This window comes from Octodon degus, unplaced genomic scaffold, assembly GCF_000260255.1.
Source record: "Octodon degus isolate 3935 unplaced genomic scaffold, OctDeg1.0 scaffold00057, whole genome shotgun sequence".
NCBI lineage: Eukaryota > Metazoa > Chordata > Mammalia > Rodentia > Octodontidae > Octodon > Octodon degus.
This window is the reverse complement of record NW_004524633.1, coordinates 5,718,536-5,731,575: the sequence shown is the minus strand read 5'-3', so window position 1 is coordinate 5,731,575 and position 13,040 is coordinate 5,718,536. Positions and strand designations below refer to the sequence as shown.

The following is a 13,040-nucleotide window of genomic DNA, read 5'->3' as shown; positions in this document are numbered from 1 at the left end:
TGTCTGGTGGATCTGCAAGTGAACAGAGCACCCTGAGGAGCCACAGAGAGCAGCCTGACCACGACAGCTCAGTTCCTCCATGTCAGCCACCTGCCCTGAGTCCACCTGTCATCCCACAGGGCTGCTGGCATTCCCACAGCAACCTCTCCACCACTATGGGTACTGTCATGGGGAGAGCCTCCACCAAGTCTCCTCTCAGTTCTTTCTCCTTGGCCTCCAGGCTCTTATCTTGGTCCACCCTGTTGTTAAGGAATCAGCATTACTCTAGTTACAAACTCTACTTCATCTGGTCAGTCCCTCCTGATCTTGACTCTTCCTTGACCTTGACCACGGACCCCAGTCTATCTGCTTTCACTGGACCGAGCAACAGGGAGTGAGCCTTCTTCCCAGCCACCCGGTCAGCTCTCCTCCTTGCACCCGGCCCGCATAGTGTGAAAGTCACGTGGGAACACTGTGGCTTGGCCTAAGAGGAGCAAAGCTACACGCTGGCTCCCGCCTGGGTGGGAAGGGAAGATCAGCTCAGGGATAAATTGCACACACACAGGAACAAATCCACCAGCTTCCTCCTAGAGCAAGGACCTAGAGGAGCCACCTCCTGGGGAGAGGTTCAGCTCGTAGGTCCTGAGGTGTCCAGGCTGAACCTCTCGCTGTGCTCACGATGCGGTGTTCCAGTTCCCCGTGTCTTACCACCACCTCTGCCACATCTAAAGGGCTTCTTAAGAGGTTTGGTCGTCACTGACCTGGACCAAAAGAGTCTGCCTCTCTCCTGCACAGCTCTGGCCCTTGCACCTCCAGCTCTTCTTCTGCAGCCTGCTGTGGTAGAGCCTGAACTACAAGACCCTGTCTCAAGGGCATGGAAACAAAAGACAAAGCAACAACAAAAGAATGAAGCCAATACCACAAGGGGGAGCCCAAGGGGAGGAGAGAGGGGAGTGTCTGGGGACACTACTCACACCCTCGGCCCCACCAATGTGGCAGTGTTTGGGTCCCCAGCTGTCATGCATGGTGAGCAGCGTGGACAGGGACTTAGGAAGAAGCACCGCACTCTGACCTTGCTGTACCCCCACATCCGAGTGTGGCCCTGCCTGCTTGTCCCCACCATGCGACACAGAGCTGCCAGACACTTGGGGAGCAAGCAGCAAGAGCAAAGAGCAGAGACACAGACCTCTGTGCACCTGACCGCACACCCCAGACCTATCTCAGGCACAGATGTGGCCTTACCTCTTGCCTGGAAATCACCTACTGAAAATATTATTTGTAAAGCAACAAAAAACTTATGAAAAATTATCCTCATGGCAGATCAGAACCATAGCAGTGTTATTCAGCTCATCACACGGGCAAGGGTTTTGAGACCAGGGGTGCCCAGTGCCAGAAAGGGGCCGGCAGAGTCACCCCACCCCACCCACCCCCCGCTCTTGTGGGACCAGATGGGGACCCCGACCGAGGCTGCTCTGGGTGTCGCAGGTACTTCAGGGAGCCGGCATTCTTGCATCCTGGCAGTGCTCCATCTGCGCACTGTCCTCAGTGAGATTGGCACAGATATGTAAAAATAGTGGGTAAAGCACATGCAACGGGGTGGAAGCCACCTCAGGATGGGGCAAATGATAACGCGGGCTTGAAACACATCAGAGATACTATAGACGAAGGTGCAAGGGCCTGGTTTTTGAAAAGCACTAGAAATACATTAAGTAAAAAATGTTTCAAAATAGTTTAGTGGCAGAGAGAGATTTGAAAGATATATTTCAATTATTATGGAGAAAATATGTCATTGGTAAAATTATGGGATTATGGAGATTAGTTTTTTTGGTCTGTTTAAATTTTTTATTTTTTGGTCTTTTTGAGACAGGATCTCACTATGCAGTTCATGCTGGCCTTGAGCTCACTTTGTAGCCCAGGCTGGCCTGGCGCTCCCAGCAACCCTGCTGCCTCAGCCTCACAAGTGCTAGGACAACAGACATGCACCACCATGCCCAGCCCATATTTTTTCTAAAACTTTCCATATTGAATCCAATTTACTTTATAATTAAAAACTATTTTGGACTGCAGGAGAACATGAGAGTTCTTGGAAGCAATGTGGTGATTTGCAGCATTGAGGTACAGTGAGGAGAAACAGGTCTGGAAGCGGCAGGAACCAGACCTCCAACCTTCTCCAGAACCCTGCAGGACCCAAGCACGGAAACACATTTTTTTTAAATGTATTTAGTCGTTACAGGGCTTCAGTATGCAGCTCAGATTCTCGGTGGTCCTCCTGCCGTCAGCCTCCCCAGCACTGGGATTACAAGCATGTGCTACCACATCTGGTCCCGGAGGCTGACACGGTGTGCCCGGGTTCTGGGGCTGGCATGGTATGGGGTACCAGGGATCAAACCCAGTGCTTGTGCTTGCCAGGCAGGCACTCAGACCGCTGAGCTATTTCCCTAGCACCATTGCATTATTTTTTCAGTATTGGGGATTGAACTGGGGCCTTTGCACTGAGCTATATCACTGGTCCTTGTTTAATTTTTATTATAAGACAGAGTCTCTTTAAGTCACTAAGTTGGCCAGGCTGGGCTCTAACTTGCAATCCTCCGGCCTCAGCCTCTCCGAATGCTGGAATTGCAGGAATGGCTATTACACTCAGTCAGAAACACAAATTTAGATCATTTTGGACATTGATTACAAGCTTATCTTTTACTTATTGCAGTAATTTGTGCTGAATTAATTTTTTCCTGGGGGAAATATTTCCTCAGCATTGCTGAGCTGGTAAGTATAAGAGACACATGTCTATCTTCTCGGTTCCATTACTGCAGCATTCTATATTCAGCGAATGCTCAGGATTTAAAAAAAAAACTGTATTTATTTATTTATTTTGGTGGAACCAGGGATTGAACTCAGGGCCTTGCACTTGCCAGGGAAGCGGTTATTCTACTGAGCCATCTCCCCGGCCCTCTGAGCCATCTCCTTGGCCCATCAGGATTACTAATGCGGGGTGGTGAATTAACTTTGCAAACAACAAAGAAGAATTCGACACGTATGCAGAGCAGCTGGTATTTTCTGTTAGCAAGAAGCATCACAAGAGCGGTGAGCATGGCTCTGAGGGCAGCGTCCTCCCAGCAGATCCCTCCGCGGAGTCACTCAGCAATCAAGAGCTAACCCGGCTGCAACCCAGAGCCTACTGACACCCTGAACACGCAGGGAGGGCCTATCTGCGCCCTTCCCCCAAGTCCTGCCTTCTACGCTTGGAGCCCCTGCTGACCACAGGACCCTTGCTAATTCAGCACAGCGGAGGGCCAGCTGCTACCAAAGCTTCTTAAGAGCAAAGCTGGTGCTTCTTCCTTCTTTGCTGTCCTGGCGTTAAGCACACTTCAGAGGCACAGGAGCCCTCCATGGAGCTCATGCTGTGGACTGTGTAACTTGATTAACAAGAGGACCCGAGCAGCACGGACACAGGCACACTGCCAGGCGTGGTGTTCATGCCTGCAAACTTGGGAGGCCGAGGTGGGGAGGCCTCTGGGAGCCTGAGGGCAGCCTGGGCTACACAGTGAGACCCCGTCTCAAAAAACCGAAGTAGTAGTAATAATAATAATAATAATAATAATAAGAAGAAGAACAATAATACAAGCAAAACCCCTCCGCAGTAATGAAGGCAGGCGCCACGTTTTGGCAGAGACCGCACTGAAACTCCTTTCACAGAGAGGACTCAGGCAGCCCAGTTACACGGTGATGACAGACACTTAACAGCAATGGTAATGATAAGTACTCTGGGGTTTTACTGGATTAAAAAAATCTGCTTTAATCACTATAAATGAAGGTAAAACATGGTTAAATTCTAAGTCAATGTTGCTTAAAACTTTAAATAAATGATTAAGTGAAAACATGACTGCCTATGGTTTATTTTAATTGGAATTTTAAACAAATAAGAATCTTGAAGTATTTTAATTCCACGATTCATGTGACTCCTGTTAGAATAAATTTCCTGTAATATATGTGTATTTCATCGCAGATAAGAATCTAAGAGTTGTTTAAGATCACGGCTTAAAATGGAAATTGTAAGAGTCTGCATTTCACAGATTATGTGTCAGAGTAGAGAAATGCACAGACGCGTGGATAGCTTCTCAGGGAGAGGAATGACTCACTCACTTTCTGTCTTTCACGATTTCCCTCCAGTCTACAGAAGGGCCTAGAATCCTTCTGTCCAAAACAGTGGTGGGTGGTAAACGATCTGCTGAGGCGCACAGGACGCATATCCTGACATCAAAGGGGCTCAGTGAAAGCAACGTGATTTCTAGAATGCCTCAAAAACCCTTTTCTGACCCATTTAAATAAGAGGTTTTGTTGGCTAAGCGAAGAGAGCCCGAGAGCACATTCAGCTGGAACCCGGGGGTCTGAGACTCTCGCTGCGGTTAGCACCTGTACTCACAGCCAGAGCTCTGGGTGAGGAGCTGCAGGCCCCCAGATCCCCCAGTGGAGAGCAGGGACTCTTCCTGGGCCACCACCAGAGGGAAGCGAAAGTGCTCCCCTGAGGCTGTTCTGGGAAGGGTCCCTCTGACCCGAACTCCGCCTGGTCTCATGCTCCAGGGCAGCAGCCTGTGGGCCACAGCGCGAGGGCTGTTCGGAGCAACGAGATCACAGACTCCTCACAGGGAAGGAGGGCTTCAGTAGAATTTGTGGGAGGGTACCGTTCAGGAGGGAGCACCTGCCCTGTCCCCCAGGAGACCACTGCAAAGTGGAGTGACTCCTGTCAAGTGCCACATAACCAGCCTGACACGCTCAGGAAACAGGTCCAATCCCCCGCAGTCCAGTTCTTTCTAAAGACAGAAGGTGCCCAACACCCAGTGTGAACGGCCCATCACCCCGACTCCGGGTGACGAAAGTCCCCAAAACAGCACGATGGTAGCAGGAAGTAGCGGGATGGTGACTGGAAGTAATGTGAGGGAACCGACCACCACACTCTCCCCTAAGTCTTAATTTTTCTGTTTCCTTACTCCCACTTCACCGAAATGGATGGCTACGCTGAGCTGGGGAAGCACTGAAGCATGCCACACAATGACACGCAGCTCGCGTTCACAAGCCAAGCATCTGGGTAATGAGACGCCACCCCGGCCTGACGAAAACCAATCTGACCCCAAACCAAAATGTGTTGAAATACTGACTTTTGAAGGAGGGGATTATCTATTTCACATCCTTTTATTTCTCTGGCTCAATGAACAACTGACCTCTGCCAGTAACTCGGGAAGCTACCTATTTGTCCTACACAGTTGCCTGCAGCCTCTCCTCCCTCCCTGCACCCAGAAGGACAGGTGCGAAGCTGTTCTAGCACAGAGAGTGGGCCCTGCTTCCTCAGGATGTGGACAGGCGAGGGAGTCAGTACATCAGATAAGAAGCCAGCCTGCGGTTGGACTCTACAATGTAGGGCAAGGTGAAGGCATTAAAGAAGTCCACCGAGGTCACTCTGATGCCCTGACCTATACTTTCTCTAAATTCTCTCTCTCGTTCTCTTTTTTCATACTGGGAATCGAACTCAGGACCTTCTGCTTGCCCCTCAGCCCTAAATTCTCTCATTGGAAGGCACAGAATCAGGTAGGACAGAGACCTCCTGGGCAGCAGCATATGCACTGGCGCAGGGTCCCTGGCCTGTCTCCTAGCTACGCTGGAGGCGAGGAGGAAGTAAGAACTCAGGCTGGGTTCTCAACAGCGTGGGGGGCCAGGCGTGGCAGTACATGCCTTTGTCCCAGCACATGTGGCTGAGGCAGGAGCACCCCTGGGGTTCTAGGCCATCTTGTCTCAAAAAAAAACCAAACAATGGAGGAAGGGAGCCTGGCACAGACGCCAAGTCCTCTGTGTGCTGAAGATGGGCCTAGGTGCTGTGGAGAACAGATCTCTTAATGAAAATAGTGTTCAACAAACCAATCCGTCCTTTACAGTAGAGCTGAGATCTAGCTATATACGTGATTACATGGCCAGCTCGTGTGACGACAGGACCTTCAGCCTTGCAGAATACCATGAGCACGCGACAACTTACCACATAGCTCAGCTGAATGAACTTTTCCTAAATAATTGCAATAACCAATAGTAATCTCAATGGACTCCAGGATTTTGAGTAAAGGATGGCATGAGAAGCTTCCTGCATTTTGTCAAAAGGATGCATTTTTGAGGGTTTAGGTATTGATGTGCTTACAGTTTGTAACATGTATTTAAAAAAATTTTGAGGCTCAGTACCCAACACAATCATGTACAGTGTGCATTCAACAGACAGGTGACTGAGGCTCTGATGGGTTAACAAGCTGCCCAGAGTTACCCAACTAGCAAAAGGGAGTGCAGCAAGGACATGAAGCTACTTTTGTAACTTTCACTGAATCTTGGTTTCAAAATCTCTCAGTAGCTGGGTGTAGGCCTGTTATCCCAGCACTCAGGAGGCTGAAGCAGGAGGATCACCCTGAGCTCCAGGCCATATACTGATTCCAAGGCCAGCCTGAACTACAGAGCGAGACCCTGTCTGAAAATAAAACAAAATCAAGTCTCCCAATGCAATCTGCTTCAAGGAGGATGACATTAGTTTGGAAAATAAATAAACACAAAACATAAGTGAAAAAAAAAGATGAAAAGAAGAACATTTTTAATTTGAGAGTGCTGGCTTCCTGTGCCCTATTTGGCCAGGCTAGTAATAAAATCTTGTTCATCTGAAATGGATTCAGAATATTTAAAAAAATTTGAAGTTCACATTAAACTTCCATATTTCTGGCTGCCTTGGAAGAGCCCCTGCACGCTGGCTGCAGCGCTGGCATGTGCACGCTTCTCCCACCAGACGCCCCCAGCCATCCCTCAGAGTTCCCTGGCGGGGCTGCAGCTCCCGCAGGAAACCAGACGGCTATGTCAGTGGGCTCCACCAGGTAAGGCGGCTGGCAGCGTGGGGACCAGCTCTCCCTCACTTTGGAAGTGTCCTGCCCCACCCAGTACTTACATCCTGAAGAGATGTCCTGTCCGCACACCAGCGTCTCCTGCGAACGACCAGGACACTGCGCAGTACAGTACACCGAGGCCCGCGGCTCCAGAAAGTTCCTGAACCAGTGTCGAGCTGTGGTTCTGTTCATCTTGGACATGTGAAATCTTTCTTTTAGGTCATTTTTATATAAATAAAGGTGTCTTGGTTGGCACTTCATACCAGCTACTTGGCAATATACAGAGATGTTCATGCCCATTTTAAAAACCGTGGCTGGTTCTACCCAGAGGTTGCCGGAGCACTTTATACTGGTAATTCCTGAAAACAAACAAAGTCAGTGGAAAATATTACAACAGATACCATTGCATTTAAATTTTTTTTATAGTAAGAGATTTCTACTGAACGGAATTGTAACTATGTATCGTTAGCGTGCTTTCATCATGCTCAGCGACGTGACCGGCGAGAAGCCAGCTTTCTATCTTTCCCTGCCTAAAAAGCAAAAGGAGCGAACTCTCCTACTTCAACGTGGAGAGCCGAGGCACTAGAAAGCTAAGCGCACTTCAAAGATAAGATCAGAAAGAATACTGAGCACTGGGGAACCCAAACCCTACTTGTAAGAAACTCCACCAACCGCTGGTTCTTTCTTTGTTTTTGAAGATACAATCTGCTTTTCTCACACACTTGTGACTATAATAAACAAAATAATATGCATACAAATGACAAAAATCTAGTGCTTTATCACCATGTAAAATTCATCAAGTTGACAGTGTAGAAAATTTTCACAGCATATATTAAATTGAAAAGCAAATTGCAAAAAGTATATTTAATATGGGCTCAGCGCTGGAAAGAAATAAGTGGGTGAACTGAAGGGGAAAATATTATGCTATTAAAGAAAATCTGTTAATTTTTCATTTTCCAATTGTGCATGCCCCCATTTTTCTTTTTCTTTTTTTTTTTAAACGTATTTAGCACAGGGTCTACAGGGTCTCACTACACAGTTCAGACTCATAGTGATCCTCCTGTTTGCAGCCTTCTAGGTGCTGGGATTACAGGTGCACGTCACCACGCCCAGCCGATTCATCGGCTCAGTGCGCCCCTGGGGCGGGGCCAGCACGGCATGCTGGGGATTGAATTCCATTTTTAAATAGATGTATTACTTTGTAAATAAAAATTAATACAAAGTCACTGGGCTGGGAATATAGATCACTGGCACACCCTTTGCCCAGAATGAATGAAGCCCTGCGTTTAATCACTAGTTTAAAAAAAAAAATCACATTTTGAAGCTCAAATGATTATGCAATTCAATAATAAAAAATTAAATTCATACAAGAAATTCTGTGAAATTTATTACAGTCATTTTCAAGAAATATTTGTATTAAAATATATTTATAAATGTGATATGAATGCTTAAGAGATCTACTTGTTACATAATATAAATGCAACTGACTACTTCCATTTGTGGAATGAATATTTCTATATGCATTATAAATACTGAAATGTTGAAGTAATAATAAAATAATCCCATCACCATCAATAGGGGATTTCAATCAAAAACATTAAAAAAGGAAGATTTAAGAAAATACCTAAATACTTTAAATGAATTCAACAATTCAGGTTTAGACAAATCCCATCTCTTGATATATACAAATGTTACCATGGAACTCTTGAGAATATCTAGAAAAATCGATAGTAGTAGTAGGCTGGATTTCATCTAATGCCTTGGTTTTCAACAATAAAAGAAAGAACCCAAAAACACTGGACCACAGCATTCAGGAGTAAATTAAATCGATATTCTTTCAGAAAGTGGCAAAAAAAAAAAAAAAAAAAAAAAAAAAGCCATGATCAACGGAAGTCTCCAAAGGAAAGGAGACAAAGTCATCCAAAAATGTTAATTTCCCTTTTAATGTGGTTATTAGATGGTTTAGAGAAATGCTAAGTGCATTTCTGAAAAGCTGCTGAAAAAGCGAGTAACATCACAGTAGAAAGCCTGAAAAAATGTAGCTTGGATGACAAGAACAACACCACTGAGCACTCTATAGGTCATCCCCTGGCCCCAGGTGGCCCCACCCCGTGCCCCGGGGCAGACCGCTTGAGTGTGCGAATGAGTCCTGCCCAGGCTGCCTCATTTAGGAAGCAAAGGAAGAGTGGCCTTCCCCTGTGGCTCCAGGGATGGCTGTCACCTGGCTCTGGGAGGCCCCAAATTACCCAGGAGGCGGCCTGAGTCTGAGGATGGGGCAAAGGGGACAGCACTGACACCCTGGGCCCCCAGACTGTTGCCAAGGTCTTCTGTGTCACTCTGTGAAACCTCACCCCAGGTCTACACTGCGGTCCCAATGTGGTTTCTCTCCCAGGACCTGGATCCTTGCCCCTGCCCAGGGCCTGGAGCGCCCTGCAGAAGTCCCCCAGCGCAGCTCAACAGTAACGACTAGCCCGCTGCTCCTGCCTCAGCTGCTGACGAGGCCCTTGGTGCCCAGGCTGGGCTCCTCAAAGCCACTGTGCCTGCCACATGGGACTGTGGTGTGTGTGTGTGGCCGACATTGGACAGGAATTGTCACAGCACCTTGGGGCCCTGAGGAGGTGACAGGGATCACAGACAGGCAACACGGAGCTGGCGTGGCCACCGTGAGCATGTGCATCATGGGTTGAGTGAAGTTTAGGCCTTTGGAGCAGTTGTAGTAGCTCCAAAGAAAAATGCCAACTTCAGCAATGAATATTCCCCCTCTGTCCACCAGGCACGTCTGAGAAAGAAGCCCTGCACTTGCAAGCAGTCTGGGGCAGTGTCAGTTCGTCTCATGCAAATGTGTGTGCGTGTGTGCGTGTGTGTGTATGGGATTGAGACAGCATCTCACTATGCAGTTCAGGCTGGCTTTGAACTTACTATGTAGCCCAGGATGATTCTGAACCTTCAGTGTTTCTCCTGCCTCAGCCTCCTGAGTGCTGGGGTCCAGGCACGCACCACCACACTGGGCTGTCTCGTAATACTTATGTACACATACTTTTCCAATTGAATATTTTTATATCCTTCAGCAGTCCTAGCATAATGCCTTGAAAATCATAACCCCTCAATATCACATTTGTTGTAAAATACTCTACCTGCATGACACCAGTAGAAGAGAATATAAAGGGTTATTAAGGCCTCCAACTGAATCGTCACCTGATTCATGCCTGGAAACAGGAAAGAGCCCTTTCTTTCTGGAAAAAGATTGCAAAAACATTTACAGCGTAATGCTTTCATGTAGTAATAAAAGGCCTTATGCTTCTCCTAACAATCACTGGCATTGATGGGAACATTTGGTTAGGAAGGTGGGAAGAAGGGAGGAAGGGAGCGGGCTGGGCTGGGAAAGGTCACCGGCCTGTGAGGGGAGCTACTAAGGAGCAGACGTGGCACGGCAGAAGAGGGAACTTCATGCCTGCAGAGACCCCTGGCACCCCCAGCTGGACGTCTGCCCCCTGTCCCACTGCAGCCCTCCTCCCTTGGGCTCTCTTCTCAGCCCACACCCCCTTCTGCTCTAACTTCTGCTGAGGAATTCTTTCCCTGACCAGAGTTATGCATCAACATGTTCTGAAAATACCAGCTTTTCATGAGCAAAACCTGGCAAAAGCCAAACTTCTCAGAAGTCCCAGAGAAGAAGGATATACAAAGAGAGACAAAGGCAAATGTACTATGACCAGGACAAAGAACTGTGCACAAATGCCAGCGGTCCTGGGACTGGTTTGTAGCCGGGTCGCGTGGCTCAGTTCAGCAGACACTTATCTGACTAGATAGCTCAGTTCCTTGGCACTTCGCACTCTTCACCTCACTGTGATTCTGTCTGTTTAGTAAACCTCGAGTTGTCCACATCGCAGAGCCCGACACAGCCCGCAGCTCCCAATACCTGTACAACAGCAGCACAAATACCCGGCAACACGCTCAGGAACAGCATCTGCGCGGTGTGGGAGTGCAGATGTCCTTCTCACAGCTTGGGGCAACAAGATCTTCTCTTTGCAGATGCGGGGTAACACAGCCGGATAATCCTAGTTAGAAGTCAGCTACTCACCTGATCCGAGAGGCAGACGCAAAAGCAGTAACACCAAGCAGTGCTCCAGGCTCAGCTGCCATCTGTCACTACCGTCTCACACACGGCCCTGAGGGCTTAGAAGAGGAAGCCACCATTCCTGGGGATCCCGGGATCCCCGTCCACCCTGAAGTTCTGGGTGATTGTAGACTCTACCTGTTTCCTCTCACTCACTGCCTGACAACGAGCGCTTCAGGTCTGCAGCTCTGAGGCCCCTGGAGCTACCTGTCAGCAGGGCCCTGACCTACATTTCTGAGCCTAGAGAGGAACTCAAAGTGCCCATTTCAAAATGACTGGCTGTCTTGTCATTGTTTGGGAAAACCCAGACTGCTGAAAGTGAGCTGCTTTGTCAGTATTTCCTGCCCCCTAGCTCACTTTAAAAAGGTCTCAGCTACATGTGTAGGTCCCTGCCTGAAACACCAGCCCTCTGGTAAGGCTGAGGCAGGAGGATCACAAATTGAGCTCAACCCGGAAGCTTAGTGACTTTGAGAGACTGTCTCAAAAAAAAAAAAAAAAAAAAAGAATAAAAAAGGGTCAGGAATGCAGCTCAGTGAAATCAGAGCTCAATCTTTAATACTATAAATGTAAATACAGTAAGTAAATAAATCAATAACTGGGTGTGGTGGTGCATGCTTATTATCCTGGCACTTGGGAGGCTGAGGCAGGAGAATCACAAGTTCAAGCCCAGCTGGGCTCTGTGGCGAGTTTAAGGCCAGCCTGAACAACACAGTAAATCCATTTCAAAAACAAGCAATTTTCTCATTCAAGAAGTACCACGCACCTATACACTTAATTTGTCAAAAATTTTGACATCAAAACTATGATATATGCTTTTACTTTGTAACCAACATTGACAGAATTATAAATCTGTTTCTTTATTGAACTTTTTCAGCTTTGAAATGAAATTGGAAGGGAAAGTTGTGTATTTTTATGGGGTACAGCATGCCTCGTGCCACACACTTTGCGAAACAATCACACGGCAATCAAACCGTTTCAGTCCATGCGTCAGCTCACAGAGATCGTGCTGTGGCGCGTTGCTGAGTTGTGGTGAGAACATGCAAGCACGCGTTTAGGGCCTGCTCCACACTGCTACCACTGTCTCCATGCCATGCGCTACGTCCCTGGGCTGCCTCGTCTCTTCCTGAGAACTTATACCCTCTGACCAGTCAGGCTCCCTCTCCCTGCCTGGCTTAGCTAGCAGCGGTCATTCCACTCGCAGTTTCTACGAATTCAGCTTCTCTCGTGCCACATGTGGGGTCCTGCACTCTTCATCTCTGTCCAACTTGTGGCACTTGTGGCACTCTTGGGTGCAGTGTCGGTCAGCAGGACTGCCTCTGTGCAAGGCTGGATGAGCAGTACGCTTTCAGCCTGTCCCGAGGAAGCCGTCTTATAGGTCCCTGCGGACTCCCGTAAACTCGGGAGGGAAGCTTAAGCTGAATGAAGGGCTACTGGGAAGACTTCAGGATGCCAATCGGACTAGAACTGAGATTAGGAAAAGGAAAGTTAGAGCACTCACCAGGACAAGAGGATGCACCGGTGACTGGAAAGACAAAATGCTGACAAAACGAAGAGGAAGAGATCCGTCTCAGTTACTCTTCCCCTTGCTGGGACAAATACCCGACACTCACAAGGAAGGAAGGCAAGGTTTACTTAGCTCATAGTTACTGGGGGCTTCAGTCCGTGCTCAGCTGGCTCCAGGCAGACTGGCACACGGCAGAGGGCAGCCGTTCATGGCGGCGGAGGGCAGCAGAGCAGCAAGAGCAAATGGAGGAGCAGCAGCCAGGCCACAGAGAGCCGGCCTCTCCCTTAAGCTGCATTCAGCCTTCGCCATACTGTAAGAGCCTGTCTCAAAAAAAAAAAAAAAAATTAGTTAAATCTTTGTTTACAGGGTTCAGGGTCTCATTACGGAGATTGGACTCGCAGTGATCCTCCTGTTTTTAGCCTCCCAAGTGCTAGGATTACAGTTGTGCGCCATCACACCCAGTCTTAGTCTCCAACTCAGCATGCCCCCGAGACAGGGCCAACAAGGTACACTGGGATCAAACCCCAGCTACTGCTGGAGCTTG

At 48.1% G+C, this 13,040-nt stretch overlaps 1 protein-coding gene across 1 annotated transcript in view; it reads right to left on the bottom strand.

Moving 5' to 3' along the window:
• Positions 1-10,082, bottom strand: part of Il23r (interleukin 23 receptor) — a 40,066-nt gene extending 29,984 nt beyond the window's left edge. Inside the window, exons 1-3 of the mRNA XM_004634025.1 lie at positions 10,013-10,082; positions 6,941-7,237; positions 954-1,123 (exon numbers count right to left, since the gene is read on the bottom strand). Of these exons, the coding sequence (XP_004634082.1) occupies positions 954-1,123; positions 6,941-7,237; positions 10,013-10,082 (537 nt within the window). The remainder of the gene's footprint in view (positions 1-953; positions 1,124-6,940; positions 7,238-10,012) is intronic.
• Positions 10,083-13,040: the final 2,958 nt, after the last annotated feature.